At 43.3% G+C, this 22,586-nt stretch overlaps 2 protein-coding genes and 1 long non-coding RNA gene across 12 annotated transcripts in view; 1 reads left to right on the forward strand and 2 right to left on the reverse strand.

Annotated features, from left to right (window-relative positions):
• Positions 1–7,594, reverse strand: part of Hdac8 (histone deacetylase 8) — a 226,750-nt gene extending 219,156 nt beyond the window's left edge. For 2 of the 4 annotated variants that reach the window (XM_021233603.2, XM_021233604.2), the window contains exons 1-3: positions 7,147–7,592; positions 6,553–6,605; positions 1,797–1,927 (exon numbers count right to left, since the gene is read on the reverse strand). In XM_021233603.2, coding sequence (XP_021089262.1) covers positions 1,797–1,927; positions 6,553–6,605; positions 7,147–7,371 — 409 coding nt within the window. In that variant the 5' untranslated portion in view covers positions 7,372–7,592. Of the gene's footprint in view, positions 1–1,796; positions 1,928–6,552; positions 6,606–7,146 lie in introns of all 4 variants that reach the window. The other 2 variants (XR_005876782.1, XM_005081213.4) reach the window with 2 other exon arrangements.
• Positions 1–13,553, forward strand: part of LOC121139987 — a 28,446-nt gene extending 14,893 nt beyond the window's left edge. The window contains exons 4-5 of the long non-coding RNA XR_005876783.1: positions 2,816–2,903; positions 12,829–13,553. This is a non-coding gene — a long non-coding RNA (uncharacterized LOC121139987). The remainder of the gene's footprint in view (positions 1–2,815; positions 2,904–12,828) is intronic.
• A 2,403-nt stretch (positions 13,554–15,956) lies between these two features.
• The window catches only part of Phka1 (phosphorylase kinase regulatory subunit alpha 1), a 110,129-nt gene continuing 103,499 nt past the window's right edge, over positions 15,957–22,586 (reverse strand). For all 7 annotated transcript variants that reach the window (XM_040744275.1, XM_040744277.1, XM_040744278.1 and 4 more), the window contains 2 exons: positions 19,446–19,646; positions 15,957–18,552 (listed from right to left, as the gene is read on the reverse strand). In XM_040744275.1, coding sequence (XP_040600209.1) covers positions 18,379–18,552; positions 19,446–19,646 — 375 coding nt within the window. In that variant the 3' untranslated portion in view covers positions 15,957–18,378. The remainder of the gene's footprint in view (positions 18,553–19,445; positions 19,647–22,586) is intronic.

Genomic DNA, 22,586 nt, shown 5'->3' on the forward strand with positions numbered 1-22,586 from the left:
TTGGGAGGCATGTAGCCCGTAAGCTGCAAGTTGGACACACCTCCTTTAGACTGTGCTGTTGACAATTCACTATGGTTTTTTAATGCATCTATCTGTTGATGAAGGATAAGGCAGGAAACTTAGCCAGAATTTATTCTTTAGTATTTATTTGTTTGTTTGTTTTTTGGCTTTTTTATTTTAATTTTTAAATTTAAATTAGAAACAAGGTTGCTTCACATGTCAATTCCAGGTCCCTCTCCCTTTCCCTCCCCTCCTCCCACGCCCTCCCCCCAACCCCCTCCCCATTATCCCCTCATTTCCCCAGGGAGGGTGAGGCCCTCCATGGGGGTGTCCATAGTCTGTCATTTCATCCAGGGCAGGGCCTAGACCCTCCCCCAAGAGTCCAGGGTGAGAGTGCATCTCTCATTGTTGGATGGGCACCTTTTTGAGACAGGGTTTCTCTGTAACTTTGGAGCCAGTCTGGAACTCGCTCTGTAGACCAGCCTGGTCTTGAACTCAGAGATCTGCCTGCCTCTGTCTCCTGAGTGCTGGGAATAAAGGCACGTGCCACCACTGCCTGGCTCAGAATTTAGATATTTACATAATGCCATCCATGGTGACATGCAGTTTTAATCCCAGCACTTGGAAGGCCGAGGCATGTGAGTTCCAGGCCAGCCAGAGCTATACAGTGAGACCCTGTCTCGAAAAATATAAAAGAGACTCAAACCAAATAAATCTATACTTAAGATATATGATTACAGGACAGCTACACTGGCATATATATAGCCAAAGTAGACCTAAGTGCTGCCATTAGAATCTCAACATCAAACGGACTCTTCTCCATCGGACTCATCATTCAGTTGTGTTCAACTCAGTGTACACAGTATGACTAAACTGAGGGATTAAAATGAACAGTTGGGGCTAAAGATGTAGCTGAGGTAGAGGCCTGGCTAGCATATTCCAGGCCCTGGGTTCCATCACACACACGCACAGAGACACAGAGACACACACACAGATGCACAGACACACACACACACACTGACCAGTTATATTATTTCATAATTTAAAAGTATTGGGCCTGAGAGATGGCCGGTAGTTAAAAGCACTTATTGCTCTTCCAGAGGAGCTGGGTTCAATTTCCAGAATCCACACGGCATCTCCCAACCATCTATAACTTCAGTTCCAAGAGATCTAAGGCCTCTTACGACCTACACAAGTATGGTATGCACGTAGTGCACATACATACACTCAGGCACACATAAAATAAAGATAAAATGCCTGGCACACAAGGATGAGAGTTCGGATTCCTAGCACCCACGGAAAAGCTAATAGAGGAGGCATGAATGTGTAACCCGAGCACTGGAGGAGTGGGGACAAGTAGATTCTTAGAGATCACTGACCATCCAACCTAGTCAAAATGGTGAGGTTCAAGTTCAGTGAGACACTCAAAAAATAAGGTGGGGAGTGATAAAAGAAGACAGGCAGAGTCAGGTAGTGGTGGTGCACACCTTTAATCCCAGCACTCATGAGCAGAGGTAGGAGGATCTCTCTGAGTTCCAGTCCAGCCTGGGGTACAGAGTGAGTTCCAGAACAGCCAGGGCTACACAGAAAAATCCTGTCTCAAAAAACAAAAACAAACAAAAAAGAAGACACCAAGTGCTGACCTTTGGTTCTACATGTGTACCAGCAGACACATGCATACCACCACACACAAGCATACATACATATAACATACATACACACAGAGAGAGACAAATTAAGTAACAATGTACAGGTGAGGTCTATTGATCTTTCATTGCTGTCTGAGAGAACCTTACCTAGTCCATATTCTATGGAGTCTGGATGGTCCTCATCACCTTCTTGGCTGACCTTCTGGAGATGTTGCAGATAGGCATCAGTGTGGAAGGAGGCCATCTCCTCCATGGAGGCTACTTTGGGCTTCACAATCCTAATAACAGAGCGAACATAAAGAAGTGAGTCAGACCCAGAGTATGCAAGGTGCTGGAAAGAGCAGCCAACACCCTGAAGAGAAAAGACAACTCCCAGCTTCTGGTTCCAGTGAGCTGAAGTCATCATCACAATCCCTCCATTGTACTGGGCAGTCTTCACTTCCTCTATCTAGGATATTGACCCCACAATAAGAGGCAAGGGGCCAGAGTTTTTCCTTTGAGTTTTTAGGTAGGGGAACATAACTGAAAAATTATATATAACTCAAATAGATAATCGTGGATCAAGGTCCCTGGTTTAGTCACATAGAACTCATTAACCCAGGGCTAGCAGGATGGCTCAGTGGGTAAAGGCACCTGCCATTGAGCCTGTCAACCTGAGTTTGATCCCTAGGACCTATAATGTGGATGGGAGAATTGCCTGCTCTGGCAAGTTGCCCTCTGACCTCCATGTCTCCCTAAACAAATATCTATAATTTTTTAAAAAATTAAAAAGAACTGTGATGCTGGAGAGATGGCTGAGGGGTTAAGAGAATTTGCTGCTTTTGCAGAGGACTGGGGTTCAGTTCCCAAACCCCACATGGTGACTTACAACCAGTTACAACTCCAGTTCCAGATCTGACTCCCTCATCTGACCTCCAAAGGTACCAGCACTCATACTTGCCAGCAAAGCACTCATACGAAGAGAATGAGTAATCGTAAAACTGCTATCTTTAAAAGACTGAAATACAAACTTCATTTCGTGAGTTACATCTCATGACAAAGCAGCAAGGCTATTTACATCTGAATCAGTTTCTACTTGGACTAGGTAATCCTTGCAGATAGACGTGCCTGTGTTAGTTTTGGTGCTGAACCTTGTCCCCCATCTCTGTGTGTCTTTATTTTAATAGGCAGCTGGGTTATCACACACACCGAATTTGGAGCTAGGGAACTGGATTCCTCTCCTAACTCAATACTTCCTGGTTCTGTCAACTTCAGGTGAGTTGCCTCTTCTATACCTCAGCTTTCTCATTTGTAAAATGGGTCAACTTAGTGGACATATGTGGAGAGAAAAATGGTAACATATACAAAACTTCTTGGACAACTACCATCAATATTAGAATAAAACTAGGGAAATTAGACTGGGGATGGAGCACAGTTATACAACATCCACCTAACATGTCCAAGGCCTGTGGTTGATCCCCAACACTGCAAAAAAAGGTCACATAAAGGTACCATGTTAGCTATGGTGGCAAATGTCTCTGATCATAGCACATAGAGGCAGGATCATAAGTGTGAGGCTAACCTAGGCCACACAAGTTCCACACCAAACTGGGCTCTGTACGACACTGTTTCAAAAACAGAGTGGTTAAACATAAAAAAATATTCATTTATTTATGGGGGTTGTATAGGCACATATTCATGGAGTAATATTTATTTATGGGGGTTATATAGGCACATATGCATGGAGTTTTGCAAGTCTATACATGCACAGATGCCAGAAAAGGATGCCACATACCCTGCTCTATAACTCTCAACCCTATTAACTTGAGACAGAGTCTCTCACTGAATCTGAACCTGGAGTTTGACGGGCAATCAGTGAGCCCCAGCAATTTTTCTGACTCTTTTTTTGGGGGGGGGTTCAAGACAGTGTTTTCTGTATTGGTTTGGAGGCTGTACTGAACTCGCTCTGGAGACCAGGGTGGCCTTGAACTCAGAGAGATCCGCCTGCCTCTGCCTCCCGAGTGCTGGGATTAAAGGTGTGCACCACCAACGCCCAGCTAATTTTTCTGATTCTTGCCTACCCCTGCTAAGACACTGGGGTTACATGGATGTGTGACACAACCCACTTTTCCTGTGGATTCTGAACTTGGGTCCTAGTGCTTGCACAGCAAGTGCTCTTACTTCCTGCTTCATCTCTCCAGTGTCCTCAAACATAAAGTTTCTATTTTGCGGTCTCTTCCATCTGTCTCCCAGGGGAAGGATAGAAGGAGCAAATGGCTAGAACATCTAAATGTTCTCCTCACAGTGAGTGAGAAAAGGAGTAAATGAGAGAATAAAGGAAGCAAGTTACATGGAATTTTTGGCCTCGAACCTGCGGAGTCCCTATTTTCTCTTCTGGATTCTGCTGCAGTTATATTCTCTAACCCTTGCCACTGAAACGGGCAGTCAACACACTAGCAGCATGGAGATTCTTTCTTAGAAAGGCAGAGCTCAAGTCTTACCCTAGGTATAATAAACCACATTTTGTATTCTAACAAGAATACACCCCCCCACACACACATACAGTTTTCTTTGAGACAGGGTTTCTCTGTATTGTTTTGGAGGCTGTCCTGGAACTCGCTCTGTAGACTAGGTTGGCCTCAAACTCACAGAGATCTGCCTGCCTCTGCCTTCCAGAGTGCTAGGACGAAAGGTATTCATCCCCACTGCCCAGCTTAGTATCAATCGTAACAAGATGATTGCCCATTCAAACTGAAGGAGCACTATTCTAGCCACAGAGAGGTAGTCATGTATATTTTCTAAATGGAAGTAGAGCCATGAGGTTATTGTGAATTAATACAGGTAGGATATTTAAGCAACTAGTAAAACCAAGGTGTTTAAAATCCTGTGGTTCAACTTCAAAAGTTAAATACACAGTCAAAATCAAGGATTCTTGCTTTTTCTTCAAGTACCATGAGAAGTGAAAAAGTTGTCCATTAAAATAAAAATCTCAGGGCCAGCAAGAGGGCTCAGCAGGTGAGGCACTAGGTACCCAGTTTAATGACCTGAATTCAATCCCAGGATGCACGTGGTGGAAGGAGAACCAACTCTTGCCAAGCTGTTTTCTGACCTCCACATGTGCACTTGATTGACTACTCCCTCACCCACCCAACACCCCATCAAAATAAATAAAGGCATTGTAATAAAAGTGTTTATAATAAAAATATCAAAAAGCCCAGTGTAATGACACAAGCCTTTAATCCCAGCACTCAGGAGGCAGAAGCAGGTGGATCCCTGACTTCAAGACCGGTCCAGCCTCCCATACTAAGTTGCAGGACAGCCTGGACTATGTAGAGACCCAGTCTCATTTTTTTCACAATCACAATGATATTGGATTGTGTTTCCCAGACTCTCTAAATGTTCCCTCTTATAGCATCTCCCCATTTATTTCCCTGAATCCTAAAACTAAAGAACACTGACAGCCTCTCCTTACCAGCAAGTTAACAAGTCTTGCTTTAACATCTTGTCTGCAATAAAATATTTTTAAATGTTAATTTTGTGTGTGGGAATCAAGGTCTCGTGTATGTAGACAAGTTTTCTACCCATTTAATTTTTTTTATTTTGAGACAGTCTGGCTAAGTTATGAAGCCTGGTTTTGAAATTGTGATGTTTCTGCACCAGCTGGCTCAGAACAAAGTTAAAATCCTTTAAGGAAAGGTGAGTAGTTATCATGACAAACACAGGAGTTAAACAATGATAAAACAACATTCCTATGCAGGTGTGGTGATGCACACCTTTTGATTGGGCTAAGTAGATCTTAGTAAGTTCAAGGCCAGCCTGGTCGACCTAACTAGGCAGGCAGAGCTACAGCAGAGACCACGTCTCAAAACAACAACAAAATACTCCTAAAGAATGTAATGTACACACTCCAGGGCGGTGGAGGAGGTGAAGCACGCCTTAATTCTGGCACTTGAGAGGCAGAAGCAGGTGAATCTCTTTTGAGGCCAACCTGGGATACAGAGTTCCAGAACAGCTAGGGCTGTTACATAAAGAAACCCTTGTCTTGAAAAACCAAAGAAAGCTGGGCATTGGTGGTGAATGCCTTTAATCCTAGCACTAGGGAGGCAGAGGCAGGTGGATCTCTTTGAGTTCCAGGACAGCCTGGCCTACATAGTGAGTTCCAGGACAGCCTCCAAAACAACACAGAAAAACCCTGTCTTGAAAAAAGCAAAAAGAAAAAGAAAAACAAACAAACAAAAAAAAACAAAATGAATGTACACACTAAAAATAACTTAATACTGAGGATAAAATCTGAAAACCTATTACATTACCTTCTGGGATGGAGATGAAGCATTAGATGATATAGCCACTCACCCAGTTGGTTAGTCATGAGAAAACCTGATTTGCATGTACCACATCCATAATAGTTGCATTTATGACATTGCAGAATTGACAATCAACAGAAAGCTTAGTTTTGGTTCCTTTGCTTTTGAGAAGCATGTAGTTCTGGCCTGGGCTCAACAGACTGCTTAGGTTAAAGTTTGTTGGTGATGGTGGCGTAGAATATCTAAAAGTCTCCAGCTGAACCCACATCCTCAAATCTGACTTTAGAAAACAAATAAAACAAAACCCAAACCAAATATAAAACAAAAACTGAACACTTCCCTGCTTAAGCCCTACTCACCCACATCAGATAGATCTCAGTACCTGGCAAGTGCTTATCTAGCAACCAAATACCTTCTAATGTGCCTTTTCCAAGTGTTCTCAATTCTTCAAAAGCTTTTCCTGAGTTACAGACATATAATGAACACTCCAACAAAAGCTTTTTTTTAAAGGACCATTTCTCCCTGGTCAGTCCCACTATGAGACAGAGTCTTTATTAAGGCTATGAACATACCTGGCTTCATGGGTGACCCACCAGGTTCAGAGAGGTCACTATACTTACCTCATTTGTTTATGCAGGGCATATGCTTCAATCAGAGAGTGGACCATACTGGCCTGAAATATCAGCATAAAAGAAGGAAGGCAAAACAGTCTCTATAAGGTTCAATTTACTGAAATCCCATTAACAACATCCAGCATGAAGAACTAACTAATATCTCTTCTCCCTCTGTCACTTTAACAGTTGGAATACCCTTAAGACAAAACAGTATCAAAATCACCAAGACAGAAGCCACCCAGCCTTACTTAGCACAACTGATGGAATACTCCCTCCCAAGGGCTTTTGTGGTTGAGGACTTCAATGAAACCCCTCCTATTAGTAACTCCACTCACCACTTCACCATTCCTTCCCTTCCTCCGCCTCCTGTCCGCCCTTGCCCCCGCCCCCGCCCCCACCCACGGGTTGGATGCCCCACTATGCTCCCCAAAGGTAACGAACCGCTTCCTTCTGCTTCACCTTGGTGTGACTCAAACTGCTAGTTAAATTTTTGCTGAAGGTATCCCTCAGTCCGGTTTCCCCGGCTTCCTAAAGTACTCCTTTTCACACCCTCCCACCCCCATCCCCCAAAAGATGGTCTTTCATCCAGACCTCTCTTACCCGTTTGGGGACCTTGGTGAGGGAGTCGCAAATGCTGACATACTCGGGACTATAAATATAAACAGGGGGTAGCGAATGCTCACTATTGGCGGCTTCCTCTGGCATCTCCATCTCCCACTTCCAACCGTCCCCGAGCCAAAGTCTGGATCCGACAGTTTTCTGACTGAGCATGGGCTCCGGTTCCTGCTCTTCTGATCGGCCCGGGCGGTGTTCACTAGTCAACATTCCCTCTCCTTTAGATCGCCGGAGAGTTTGCCTGTCCCTCGTTCATTTGCAGGGATGGATGGACCCTCCCAGACCAGATTCCTTCATTTAATGACCACAGTTCAAAAAAGGGGCATCACAGATATAAAAGCCCAAATGGCTGCCAATAGAGATCGATTTTTTTTTCATGGTACAAGCAGCACGGTCAAAACTAACCAGCCTTGTTGCCCTACGGGGCTATTTAAAATGAGGTCAGACCGGCTCCAGAGCATGCTGGGAGATGTAGTTTTAAGAACGTGAGGTAGCGGAAGAGTCACAGCTGAAAACTAAAAACCGCGATTTCAAGTTTTGGCGCTAAAAGGGAGCCTCAACTCTTCAAGTTTTCAGTCTGAAAATATCACCATTTAAATGTTTAAATAGAGGTACAGTACATTTTCAATAGCCACGTAGGACCCACCACCACATCAGCTGACTATACTAAGAACTGGCTTTTAGGGGCTACGGAATTAATGGACCAAACGGAAAACTTACACAGCAAATTTGTATTTTTCCATAGGAAGTCATTCGAAACATTGTAATCATTCAGTTACTCAAGCATTTCCATCAACTAAGTGTCCAGTTTAGCTATGGATTCAAAGATACAATGTGTCTCAAGAAACCTGCAGTATTATAGTGAAAATAAGTCAACTGTAATAGAAACCATATCAATATAGAACCAAATAAGGAATGTAAGATGCTTAACTTGGCAAATAAGTATTAAGTACTTAAATACTGAGTATTCAATAAATGGGTAAGAAGGATTCTTAGTAGCATTTGAGAACATCCTAGTTAGAAGATGTTCAACATTGTGCTTGATGAGAATGGGAGGGTATGCTGACTGGAAGGAGTAGCTTACATAAAAATACAAAGAACTGGGGCTGGAGAGCTGGATCAACAGTTAGGAGCACTGGCAGCTCCTACATTGGACCCAGGTTCAATTCCCAACACTCACATGGAAGCTCATAACTGTCCATAACTCCAGTTCTAGGGGATCCAACACCCTCACACAAACTTGCATGCAGACAAAACACCAATGCACACAAAATAAATTATTTTTTTAAAAATACAAAGAACTGTGACAGGCAAGATAGCTCAGTGGATAAAGGTACTCTATTTTAGCTGAATGGGCCAGATCATGAAAGGCTTCAAATATTAGGTTAGCGAAAACATATTTTATTCTCTTGGAAATGGGGGAGGGATCATTTTGTAGTGCTGGGCATGAAATGGCTTTGTCTGCAGTGAGCTAGGCCCCAACCCCTTAGAATCTTCAGAAAAATACTCTACAACAGCAGTGTGTATGAAAATGCGTTTTTGAAAAGGCTGGAAAGTTCAGACGAGGAGTAATAGCCGATTTCAACTAGACTGGCAGCATGGGAAGACAAAGGCAGCAGTAGTGCATAGGGGAGCTCAATAGGACTCTATTGGTACTTGGATAATGGCAGAGAGTGAGGGAGATGACAGAGAGCTGCTGACAACTTGTAAAAGTTTAAGATCTGGGTATAAGAAATTAGGGTCTTGCCAGGCGGTGGTGGTGCACGCCTTTAATCTCAGCACTAGGGAGGCAGAGGCAGGCGGATCTCTGTGAGTTCGAGGCCAGCCTGGTCTACAAGAGCGAGTTACAGGAAAGCATCCAAAGCCACAGAGAAATCCTGTCTCGAGAAACATAAAAAAAGAAAAGAAAACAAACAAACAAACAAACAAACAAAGAGAGAGTGATTAGGGTCTTAGTTCAGTGGCAGAGTGTGTGCTTAATATGTGCGGCACCAAAAAGAAAAAAGGCAGTAAGGAGGAAGAAATAAAAGGGTAGGGCAGGATGGACTTTGGAGTGGACTGAAGAAATGTTAAAAAGTGTTAAGTCTCATAAAACAATGGGTCAGCTGGATGTGGTAGCACACAACTTTAATCCCAGCACCAGGGAGGCAGATCTTTGTGAATTCAAGTCTGGCCTGGTCTACTGGGTAAGACCCTGTCTCAGAAACCAAATCACGCACGCACACACAAACACACACACACACACTTTTCCATATAAAAATAAAGATGACAGAGGCAGGCGGATCTCTGTGAGTTGGAGACCAGCTTGGTCTGCAGAGCGAGTGCCAGGATAGGCTCCAAAGCTACACAGATAAACCCTGTCTCCAAAAACCAATAAATAAATAAATAGATAGATAGATAGATAAATAAATAAAAATGAAGTCATGAGTAGCTAAGATAGTGAGGGTAATATAAGTGAAATAGTTGGATATAACTTCTGGATATAACTTCAATGCTTTCAAAACTAAACTTCTGATTTCCCCACGTCCTTTATACCCTTTTCCTATTTTTTTTTTGGTTTTTTGAGACAGGGTTTCTCTATGTATATTTGGAACCTTTCCTGGAACTAGCTCTTGTAGACCAGGCTAGTCTTGAACTCACAGAGATCCGCCTGCCTCTGCCTCCCAAGTTCTGGGATTAAAGGCATGTGCCACCACCACCAGGCCCCTTTTCCCATTTTTACACCCATCCCTGTTGCACAAGCCAGAAACCTAAGAGCTATCTGTGTCCTTTTTTATTCCTTCACATGAAGATCCAGTTGGAGATTTGAGGTACAGGAAACCTATACCCAGCAGTCCAACCAGACCACTCACATGGAGGGGTCTGGAGACTGCCCACTACCTGGTTTCAAAAAGGAGGTACTTAATCTCTGTAACATCTAAACCCATTTCTGAAACATCTGCCCTCTATCCTTGTTTTCTCTATGATCAGACTAGAGATCACTGTCAATACTGGCCAGAAGTTTATGGACGTTGCCCTTATTGGTCCTGTGAGAGACACAATGCATATTCAGAAATGATCTCTACCTTTTATGCAGAATGGGGAATTTCTTACATTCTTATTAAAGACCCATGGCACCCCAGATGGGAGACCAGGGTCATTGGTAAACTTTACTATAGCGATTATTACAACCACCCATCAGAACGCTCAAAATACAGAGAGTACACATCCCACTCTCTCAAACCCCAGGTATAGACTTGGTAGAAGTGGTCCAAAGTTCCTCAAAAGTTCTTACTTCCTTATTGCCACCCCTTTTTGATGATACTGATCCCACCTCCCTGTCATACCATCTCATTTCAAACCTTAATCCCTGCATAAATGATGCCTTGCCTAACTGCTTTGAAGAATCAGCATTCTTTTTTTGGTTTTACCAGACAGGGTTTCTCTGTATTGTTTTGGAGGCTGTCGGTCCAGCCCCGCTTCGAACTCACAGAGATCCGCCTGCCTCTGCCTCCCGAGTGCTGGGATTAAAGGCGTGTACCACCAATGCCCGGCCCAAGAATCAGCATTCTTATGTGTCCCCCCTGGGTCAAATTCACAACCACCGTTTGTGGCCTCACTTTTCTACCTTACCACTATTAAACTGCTCTGAGTCAAACATCACTACCAGCCCTTATCTCTCTCACATCTCTCTCTCTTCAGTATGGCAGACTGCTCTAACTCCTCAGGATCACACTGTGTGGGCATTCTGGATTCTGCAGATTGCAATAATACCACAACACTTAGTACTACCACACAGCCCCTATGTCCAAACATTCACAATGCTTTTCAATTCTCTGTGGCACACAAGTATATCACTGCCCACCTGCTAATTGGTCTGGGACCTTTCTTTTTCCCTAAATTGGGGGTGGTACCTGGTGAAGAGCCCCTGCCAATTCCCATCACTGAATTTATGGCAGTACAGCATGACATGAGCAATTCAGATCATACCCTTCTGCCAGCCCTGGGCATAACTGCAGGTGTGTTCACAGGAGCAGCAGGAGGGACTATTTCCCTAACTATGTACCATAGGCTTCCCTCACACTTCATTCAGGATTTCCAACGGGTAGCTCAGACTATCAGACTATCCTCACCCTTCAGTCTATCCATGTTAACCGATCAGGCATAGTAAAAGATAACATTCAACAACCTCAGACAGACCTTAAAATACATAAGGAACAGCTTAATGTCTCTGGCCAGTGGATCACTGATAGTTCAATATAGAACTGAATGCTACCTTTCTGAATCCCTTTTCTCTGTCTTTTCTTAATCCGACTAGTGGCACCCTGCCTTATAACTTCTTGTATAGATTCCTTCAACAGCAAGTTCAAAGGATTTCTAACCAAACTTTCAAACAGTTGCTGTTGTAGGATTACCAGTCCCTAGCTAAGGAACCAGGTCTACAACACCTGGACACAACTGGACGATGAAGATGAAGATTGTCCCATGAGCCTCGATGCCCCAATTGAGCAGGAAGTAGTCTAATGATAATGCTGCCCCCTTCCCAACCACCAGTTGTTTTATTAATAAAAAAGGGGGGGAATGTAAGAGAAAAGGGCCAACTAAAGAAAAACATCCTGAAAACAGTGCCAAAGAAACACACTTTGTCCCTGGAATCAGAGCCAGTGAAAGAAACACACCCTGGTCCTAAAATTACAGCCAAAAGGCTAAAAAGGACCAGTGAAAGAAGCACACTTTGGCCCTGAGACCACAGCCAAAGAAGCACACTCTGTCCCTGACCAAACTCATCACAAAGAACAACGAATCCCTGGCAGAGGCAGCCACTCTCCTGGATTCTTCCCTCCAAATACTTCTCCTGAGTGAGGTTTGGGTGAAGACCTTCTTTCTCTGCAGAGCAGAGACTACCCAGGGCAGAGTGGAGCAGGGCCGTCACACTTTCATTGGTGAAACCTTCTCCTGGGGAAACCTTGCCCTGGAAGATTGGAGTTGTTAGAATTCTCTCCACTCTCCTGGGGGTGGGGGGGGGAGGGGAGAGCAGGAGCAGAACTGTAGCAGCTTTGCTGAGGAAGCCCTCTCCTGCCAGAGCAGAGCTGTTCCATAGGGAAGCCATTTCCTGGGACCCAGGAAGCTCTCTCTAGCCTGGGTGTAGCCAATACACTGGGGAAGCCTTTCCCTGGAGGTGGGGAATCCCTCTCCTGCCTGAGTGGAGATGATACACTGCCAAAGCCATTCCCTGAAGCAGGGCGCTAAGATGCTATGCTTCCTGTGGTGTTCCTTGTCTCCCAAGTGCCAGAATACCTGTCTATCCAAGCTGTAACACTCAGTATTCCTTGGCTCCCGAGCTCCCGAATTCCTTTCCATCTGAGCAGTAACACTCAGTATACTGTGACTCCTGAGTTCCAGGGCCAAATTTGACCCTAAACCTGTGCAATAAACTAACCAATCCCTGAGCAGAAGATCTAGCCATTCTGGACTCAGGGGTTGAAATCTGATCAATCCCCACCCTGGAAATCTCCCTGAAAAAAAACCTCTGCTCCCTAAGATTCCCTAAACCATCCCTGTGTGTGTCTGTTCAGCTTGTGGCTGTCCTTCTGCCTCCTTCTACCCTGGCAGAGGCAGCAACTCTCCTGGATTCGTACCTCACAATACATCTCTTGAATGGGGTTTGAGTAAGACTTTCTTTCACAGGAGCAGAGACGAGACCCTGGGCAGAGCAGGGCTGTAACACCTTCCTCTGGGGAAGCTCCGCTTTCCTGGGGACTGGAGATGAACTGTAACAACTTCACTGGGGAAACCCTCTACTGCCTGAGCAGAGCTGAGGAGGCCTTTCCTGAAGCAGGGCTGTGAGTTGCTATGCTTACTGTGACCTGTGGTACTCCTTGGCTTCCGATTGCCAGAATCCCTTTCCATTTTAGCTGTAACACTCAGTATTCTTTGGCTCCCCAGTATCAAAGGCACCTGTTCCCTGGGACTGGGAGATGGCTCTGTCAATAAAGGGTTTGCTGTGCAATCATGATGACCTGAGTTCAGATCCTCAGCACACACACAAAAGCCTGACACTCCGTACTGGGAAGACTGATGCAGGCAGATCTCATTGAGGACATGGTCAGTGACAGAGCTTGTCTCTAAAAATAGCTGAACAGTGATTGAAGTAGACACCTGATGTTGACTGCTGGCCTCCACACCTGCACATGTATATATGAAACACCCCGAAGGGGGGAGGAGAGAGGGAGAGAGGGGGGGAGTGTGTTTGCACAAACTGGATATCATTAGGACATGTCCCATTACTTGGTGAGGATCGTCAAGTCCATAATTGCATTTTTAGGAAAAGAGACAACAACGCATGCTTACACACAGAATGGAAGGAGTCTGAGGCTGGACTAAAAGGTGAAATTGTGATAGTCTCGTATTGTTGGGAGGAAATGAATCTTGCTCTGGGTCTTCAGGGCTAAGCAACAGAAGGGACAGACTGACTGACGCCCCAAATTCTAAGCTCTAGTCAGATGGCACAGAAATGGTTTGTTTTATTTGCTTTCAAGACCAGCAACAACTGAGCACTTCAGCACACAAGCTCTTCTAACAGCATCCTAGCACAGTAAACAAGCAACAGATGATTCAAATGTGGAGAATGGTGAGTTGTTGCTTAATGCCCTAGAATTGACAGTGATTCCTGCAGTGGTCTCACAGGGTGAGTGGATGCTTGTTTATGGTTAACACAATTCAAAAATCATTCTACAAGTTTAATTGTTTAGTCCCTACACTGTCCTGGGAAGGAGACCTTCTCAAGACATTGAATTTGGAGTCAGAGGACTCGGGGAAAAAGGTTGAAGCCTGTGTCTGAGATTCCTGGGTGATGGTCCTACACAATTATTTGACTGGCTTTCTCCGGCTATTGCCAACGGTACTGTCTGAACATGCAAGGTCAGAGTGGTTGGGGCAGTTTCTTTTGTGGGCATCCCTTGCCTTCCTTGCCTCGTTTTGCTGGCAGAGGCAGAAAAGGAAAACTAAATTAAGCTAGCACTTTCCCATTGGCTGCCTTTGCTCAGTTCAGTCTTTTCACTGATGCTTCAACACAGTGACACTTGACTTCCCATAGTTTCCTAAGGTTATCTTCCTAGAACAATACAATCGTTATGAATGAGAACTTTAAATCCAGTCCAAGGGTTCAAATCCCAGAACAGCAACTTATTAGCTAATTTGCTTTGTGCAATTTTCTTCAATTATCAGTGCTTCAGATCCCTTAACAATAGTAAGGTGGGGGTGTCAGCACTACCTACCTCCAAAGTAGACTGTGAAGGGAAGACGGTTTATGCATTTGGCAAGCACTCACATACTGTTATGTCAGTCAGGCATTGGTGGCGCACGCCTTTAATCCCAGCACTCAGGAGGCAGAGGCAGGAGGATCTCTGTGAGTTCAAGGCCAGCCTGGTCTACAGAGCGAGTTCTAGGACAGCCTCTAAAACAATACAGAGAAATCATATCTCGAAAAACCAAAAAAAAAAAACGACTGTTATGCCAACCACTCTTTAATATGTGTTCCAAGTTAGACTGTTATCCTAAATTCACTAGTAATTTGAGGTCAGATTCCTGGCTTTGAGGCATAGCCTTAAAAGAAATCAGACTTTTACTAGATACAAGGTGGTCATATGATCGACCCTAGAACACTTGAACAAGCGACAGAAAGTGATATTAATAACTATGCCAGGAAAAGAAGTATAAATAAGGGGTCTACTGAGCAAACCAAGGTCTGCAGTTACTTCAGTTGAACAAAATGTAAAGACTAAGGGGCTGGGGAGATGGCTTGTTGAGTAAAGTCTTGTCATGTAGGCATAAGGACCTGAGTTTGATCCCGATAGAACAGGCAGGGCATGGTTCTGGCATATGCTTGGTGCCTGTCTCAGTGCTGGGTATCTAGGCAGAGTGGTCCTTGAGGTCCTTGAGTGGACTGACCACTCAGCCTAGGCTAACTGGTGAGTCCCAGGTCCAGTCAGAGACTCCACTCCAAACAGATAAAAGTTGAGAGCTTCTGAGGAGTGACCCTGAGCTGACCCTTGGCCTCCACGTGTGTATACACCAGCGTGGCGCACATATGTACCTGACCACTTGTGAACACACACACACACACACACACACACACACACACACACACACACTTCTGTGAACTATGGCTAAAGGTGACAACTTTTGCCACACCAGTTGCATCAAATTCTCAGAATGTAGTAAAACTAAACTATTTAGGAAGGGGATGTAGAGACACTGTTTGTTGCCGGATTAAGTACTTTTTTGTTATAGAAATTGTCAGTGTGTATTTTAAACAATATTATGTGAAATATTGATAATACTTAAGAGAACAGCTATCTTAAGTCTTTCCAGTAGTTTAGAAACACCACTTACAGAGTTGAAATGGAGTAAAAAAGTCCATCTTATATATATATATACATATATATATATATATATATATTGGTTTTTCCAGACAGGGTTTCTCTGTGGCTTTGGAGGCTATCCTGGAACTAGCTCTTGTAGACCAGGCTGGCCTCCAACTCACAGAGATCCGCCTGCCTCTGCCTCCCAAGTGCTGAGATTAAAGGCGTGTGCCACCAACGCCCGGCCCCATCTTATATTTTAATAAACTATCTAAAGCACTAAACCTGTACTTTTTATATATGTGAGGTATAATAGTGTACAGTATATGTTACTCTAATTTGACCCAGTCAATGAACTTTGAGTATAATACATAACCAAGCATATTTAATGAAAGTCATGAATTAGCTTCAATCACAAAAACATATATAGGCTTTGTGCAGTGACACCAGACATAGGAGATTCGTATTCTTTATTCTAACTTCAAAACATTATGTACTTTTAAAAAAAGTTCCAGGATGGTTTTTTCTTCATATTAACACTCTTATTTAATACTTAGCCAGGTAATGGTACTGCAAACCTTTAATCCTAGCACTTGGGAGGCAGAGGCAGGTGGATCTCTGTGAGCTCGAAGCTAGTCTGGTCTACAGAGTGAGTTCCAAAATAGCCAGAACTGTTACAAAGAGAAATCCTGTCTCAGAAAAAAAAACAGAAACAACAACAAAAAAACAACAAAAGGAAAAAACACAAGTAATGTTTTGTGAAAAGTTACTTTAGAAATTAAATGTCAACTACTGGGTATTACATGGACAGACAAGTCAGTAACCCCAGAGAAATGCAGGCATCAGAGTCAATTCAAGAAAATAGGTCCTAGAAGGAGTGGCAGCTCCCACCCATAGTGCTGGGTGGCTTCTGTGATCGGGGCACACTTACAAGCTGTGAAAAGACAAACAGGTGACAGAACAGGTTGTATGTTCTCCTCAAAAGTGAGCAGAAAACCATGCACTCATAAAACTACTCATTATGTGTTCCCATGGCTGATGATCGGGAAAAGATGGGTCACCTGCCCTTTGCTTCTTTCTACCACCAGTTTGCTAACTCACTGTGCTTGGCTGGCGTGCTCTGAAGACTGTACCTGATTCTGTGACTGTTCGCTAGCCAGCCCCATCATACTCATTACTGTCCTGGAAGAAAACCCTTAAAAATCTTAGGGAACGAGGTGTGAAGTAGGAAATGATCTGGGTAGAAACAAAGAAAATCAGGAGAAGTCTCTGCTAAGCTAGGCTACCTATACATGGAACCAGAGAATGGGATGGAAGGTGTATTTCTGCTACCCTCTGTGTGTCCTCCTGAGGCCAGCTGGATGGCTCTCTCTCACACAACATGCTTTAAAATGTTTTTGAGCCAGGGCCTCATACTCAGGCTTGCCTGGAGCTTGCTAGGTAGCCCAGGGTGGCTTTGAACTCACAATCCTCCTGCCTCAGCTTCTCAAGATTAGTAGTGAGTATAATCAGGCTTGGTTTGCAATATTACCTACATGTTTATTTAATCCATTAAATGTAGAGACAGACAGACAGACACACACACACATACACACATCCAAAATGCTTAATTATTTATTTAACCACTACAAACATACACAGAGAGATGTGTAACAATAGGTCTTTGGCTACAAATACCAAGATCAAAGGATGTAAGTACTTGAGTTAAGAACTGAAAACAAATGTAAGTGAAAGAAGCGAAGAATAGATGTGGGAAAGGAGGGAGCTATGAAGGGGTGCTTGGGTGTGGTGGGGGTGAATAAGTGAGATGGAGAGGGGTGATTTGTACAGCAGCCACAGACCAGACTCCTGGATTTCTCTCTGCTGAAGACAGGCTTCAGTTACTCTCTGTGTTGTATGAGGGCTATTCTCTAGAGGCAAGGATTTTGTGTCCAAGGCTGTCCACAAGCACCCTACCTAACTCTGGTGGGCTCTTGCCTCCCTGTGTGTAAAGCAAACCTATCCTACATAACTTCTCTCCTTTCCCTTCCTCTTTGGAATTGGGCTCCTGGCTCCATTTCTCTGGGTAATTCCATATGTTCTCAAATATGTGCCTGGTAGCATCTGTCCCCATAAAATGTGACTTCAAGTGTTAACACAGAAATTCTTAAGCTTACATGTGAGCTTACTTTTTTTAATATTTCACCACAGAGTAGGCAATGGGCAGCTATAGAAAGGACAACAGTGAAAGGCAATACTTCTATAGAGAAACTATTTCACCACTCAAAATGAAGCAACCTTTGAGTGAAGAAGGAAGCCATGATCTGGTGCTGGCTTTTCCTAAGTAAAGGCACTTAAAGTAGACATGTCCAATTTATAGCAGCATAAAATCCAATGACTTAGCATCTATGCTCTTGAAGTAACAGCCCAATAAAGATTCACCACTCACACACACACACACATACACACACACACACACACACACACACACACACACACACACACACACACACACACAAAGACAAAAGAAAGCCCAGAAATGAGAAAACTGAGCTTCAGAATAACTTATTAATACCTGCTTCCCAATAGGAGGTAGAAAACTAAGCTGGTAACAGCTCTACAGAGTAAACCCACATGCAGACTGTTCTGAACCATAAAGGAAGTAGGGATAGTGATTGTAGACTTGTTGAACTTCTCAAAACTGGAGGCAAGTTTCCCAGTAAGGGTTCTTTTCTTCAAAAGTATTGAGATTATCAGCAAAGTTCTCTCTTCGTGGGAGGGATGGGCAGGAAAGGGGCATGGGGAGTGGTCAGGTGCTAACATTTCAGTTCTATGCAAACCAACTAAGACAGGGACCAGATGCTGAAAGGCATCCAGCAGTCAGAAGCCACAGCCCTCACTGCATGGCACAGAGGCTGTGTGGCAGAAACTCCTGCACATAGGTGGCAGCTGCTTTGGAGAGGTAGGTCATGGTGCCAAATCTGCCACTGGGTGCACTGTCATACAGAAGAGTACAGATGCCAGATGCAGGATCCTTGGCCAACATGACATCATCAGCGCCGAGGGTTTTCTATTTGGTTTTAAAAGATAGGAAAACACAGTGAGAAGGAAAAGTTACTAATCCTGCCAAGTAAAACCCTGATTAGTATACCTCAGAGCTTCCTTCCTATTGCCAGTTCTTTGGCTTTTTAAGCAGAAGGGGACCAGGGTTATTAAGGATGGATATGAATTTCTATAAATGACATTTGATACTAGACTCCCTAAATTATTTTAATTACTGTTTAGAATTTTCTATTATAGAGCATCTTTGAAAATTAAATATCAATTAACAATTGATTAAAAGCCAGGCTTTGGTGTTGCACGCCTTTAATCCCAGCACTTGGGAGGCAGAGGCAGGCGGATCTCTGTGAGTTTGAGGCCAGCCTGGTCTACCGGGCGAGTTCCAGGATAGGCTCCAAAGCAATACAGAGAAACCCTGTCTCGAAAAACCAAAAAAATATAATTGATTAAATGATTTATGTCTGTTAATAACTAAAATAATGTTAGCACTTGGAGATAACCCTAGTGGACTACATTGGAACCTCCACCTTCTAGTACTACTGATTTTAGCTTGTATTCCTTCATATTGTATTTGGTTTTATTTCTTTCTAAACCACTTTAATTAAAAAAGACTGTAGACATTCCAAATATAGAGTCTATGCCTAAAATGGATCATATTTTTTCATATGTGAACTGATAATATTCTAGAGCATTCAAAACTAGGACTGTTTAGAAAATCTTGGCTACTTTTGTTTTCTCTCACAGTGGCTGAGAAGGAAGCATCTGTTGTGTGTTTAAGTCTCATGTAGCCCAATCTGGTTTTAAGCTTACTTTGTAGCTGAGGCTGGCCTTCAATTCCCAATTCTCCTGCCTGCAACTCCTGGGTGTTATGACTGCAGGTGTGCACCATATTAGGCAACCTACCTGTTCTTGAAGGAACAAGTCATTGGCAATATGTACTATTTTTTCCACAGCAATGATGCTCCCAATGCTGTGAATTTCAATATCTGCCAGCATGGTAAGGACAAGAATGGCTTCAACCAAAAGTTGGCGGTACTCAGGTTGAGGTACACGATTCAGAACAGACTCCACGTGGACAGAGAATTTAATCTCTCCTGGGGTCATCTGTGATAGAAAAAGGGAAAATCACTTTCAAGAATCCCATAACCCAAGAACATCAAACATTTTCTTTGAAAAGCAGTAAAAAGCACTATAATTGCAGCCCCATTAATGGAATTGTGTAGACTGGAGCAGTTGTTTTGCAAGCACAATCTGGTAATGCATAACAAGAATCATAAAGTGTCAATGTTCTCTAACCCCAATTATTATTTCTGGGAGTTTGTCCTAAGAAAATAATTCAGAAGAAAAAGCTCCATGTATATGAATGTTTATGGTAGCATCAGTCACACAGGCAAAACTTGATATAACTAAACATGGCAATGAATGCATAAGTGATGATATGCTATAGCAAGACTACATCTAATGACCCTGACTAGAGGAAACACTATGATAAGTATAATTATGTGAAATAGCTACATATTGTTAGAATAAGATGGACCTTAAGAAATGCGGCTATGGGACTAGAGAGATGGCTCAGTGGTTAAGAGCACTGACTGCTTTTCCAGAGGACCTGGGTTCAATTCATGTCACCCATATGATGGCTCAGAACCATCCTTAACTGTAGTTCCAAGAGATCTCACCTCTTCTCACTTCCACAGGGACCAGGCATGCATGTAGTGTATATACACACACGTGCAGGCAAAGCACCCATAGACATTAAAATTTTTTAAAAACTTTGAAAGCTGGGCATTGGTGGACACTCCTTTAATCTCAGTACCCGGGAGGCAGAGGAAGGTGGATCTCTGTGAATTCGAGACTAGCCTGGTCTACAAAACTTAGTTCCAGGACAGCCTCCAAAACAATGTAGAGAAACTCTGTCTCAAAAACAAAACAAACAAACAAAAAAAACCTTTGAAGTGCAGTTATTTTGGGATGAAGTAGATTGAGAAATACTTTTTTGATAAAGCTGTATTGAGTTTCTGTGGGTATCTCCAGTTCTGTCTCGGTTCATTTGGTCATCTCTCCTCCCTCTCCGCAACTGGATTCTGGGAGTATGGCTCAGTGCTCATGAGAGCACACTGACTCTAGCCATAAAGCAGGGGAACCAACATCAGACCAAACCAAGCCCTCTGAATGTAGGTACCAGCTAGGAGGTCCTAGCAGTCTTTGGAACCTCTAACAGTGGAGCCAGGGTTTATTTGTATGTCACAAATGGACTTTGGGAGCCCTTTCCCTTGGAGAGATACTACTGCAGCTCAGATACAGAAAGGAGGGCCTGGGCCCTCCCCCAAATGATGTGATGGACTTTGATGATCCCCCATGGAGGGTCTCAATATCCCTGGGGAGTGGGTGGTGGGTGGGTTGGGGGATTGGTGGGAAGCATGGGAGGATGGGAGGTCGAGGGAATGGGAGGATGGATATGTAAATAAGAGTGTTTCTAAAAATAAAAAAGGGGAAACTTGTATTGAGTTTATACTCTATAGAACCAATTAGATTTGGAATGTAAAGATGGGTTCAAAACTTGTGTCAGGAGTAAAGACATTTTCTTCTTGGGTATCTTACAAAGTTGAACAGAGAAATCAAATTTAAAAATGTGAAAGTTCTTTGAAGGCTCTTAAAGGTATTAGGTTTATATTATTACTACTAATATTTCAACACTGTCTAAATGCACAGGCAGCATGGTGTTCTCTGTTACATAAAGGGCTTGTATGTAACAGTAAAGGTCTAAGACATTACACTCAGTATTTAGTACTGGCACATCCAGCTGATACTGCAACAACACCAGTTTTTGAGAATTTTATCCTAACTTGTTAGAACAAAACAATAAAAACATCTGATAATCAGTATCTGTGTTTCATGGCAATGTTTTCAAACCATGATTATTTATCAGTGTTAGTCTAGAGATTAAAAATTACAAATGCTTAGGTTTCCTCTCTGGAAACTCTTAATTCGCTAAGTTGGAAAAGAAAGTTACTTTAATACATAGGTTCTCAACCTGGGGGTGGTGACCCCCTTGGGAGTCTGTTGTGGAATATTACTTTAACTATATAAAGGTGTGTTACATTTGTTCATGCTGCCTTTGTTTAATGATGTAAAGATGGGTTGCTTTGCCTGCCTAAGTCACCCAATTGGTCTAATAAAAAGCTAGGCAGTAGAGGGATGGTTGGAGCGAGCAGGCAGAGAGAATAAGTAGTAGGGATCTAGGCTTCAGATGGGAGGGAGGGAGAGGGAAAGCGAGAGGGAGAGGGAGGGAGAGAAAGAGAATGAGGGGACAGAGAGAGAATGAGGGAGAAAGAGAGGGAGATGTCCAGTGCCAGCTAGGCAGTAGCCAGCCAGGCAGACACAGAAGCAGGAAAGTAGGACACACAGAAGGAAAGAAAGGGAAAAGGCACTGAGGCAAAACATAGATGAAGAGAAATGGGTTGATATAAGTTAAACGTAAGTTATAAGAGCTAGTGGGACAAGTCTAAACTAAGGCTGAACATTCATAATTTGTAAGTCTGTGTCATTATTTGGGGACTAAGAGTCCATAACAGCCTTCTACAGGAGTCAAATGACCTTTTCACAGGGGTTGCATATCAGATATTTACATTATGATTCATAACAGTAGCAAAATTACAGGCATAAAATAGCAACCCAATAATTTTATGATTGGGGGGACCACAACATAAGGAACTGCATTAAAGGGCCACAACATTAGGAAGGTTGAGAACCACTGCTCTAATATAAAATTAAGAGGTCAAGATCAGCACAGGTCTACAAGTATCCTCTTAGAGAAAGGTTGGGGTGAAAGAGATGGGAGAATGTAAGAAGCCATTCATTCTTAGCACCTGTACTCCCTTTGCCTTCTCTGACTCCCAGTCACACATAGAAAAACTTTAGTTAACCATTACAAGAAGCTTTTCTTAGTTAACCATTACAAGAAGCTATTCTTATTGTTGTTGTTTTGGTTTTTTGAGACAAGGCTCTCTGTGTAGCAACCCGCACTGTCCTCAACTCACTCTG

The sequence above is a fragment of the Mesocricetus auratus genome, unplaced genomic scaffold (genome assembly GCF_017639785.1).
Source record: "Mesocricetus auratus isolate SY011 unplaced genomic scaffold, BCM_Maur_2.0 Super-Scaffold_100003, whole genome shotgun sequence".
NCBI classification, from domain to species: domain Eukaryota; kingdom Metazoa; phylum Chordata; class Mammalia; order Rodentia; family Cricetidae; genus Mesocricetus; species Mesocricetus auratus.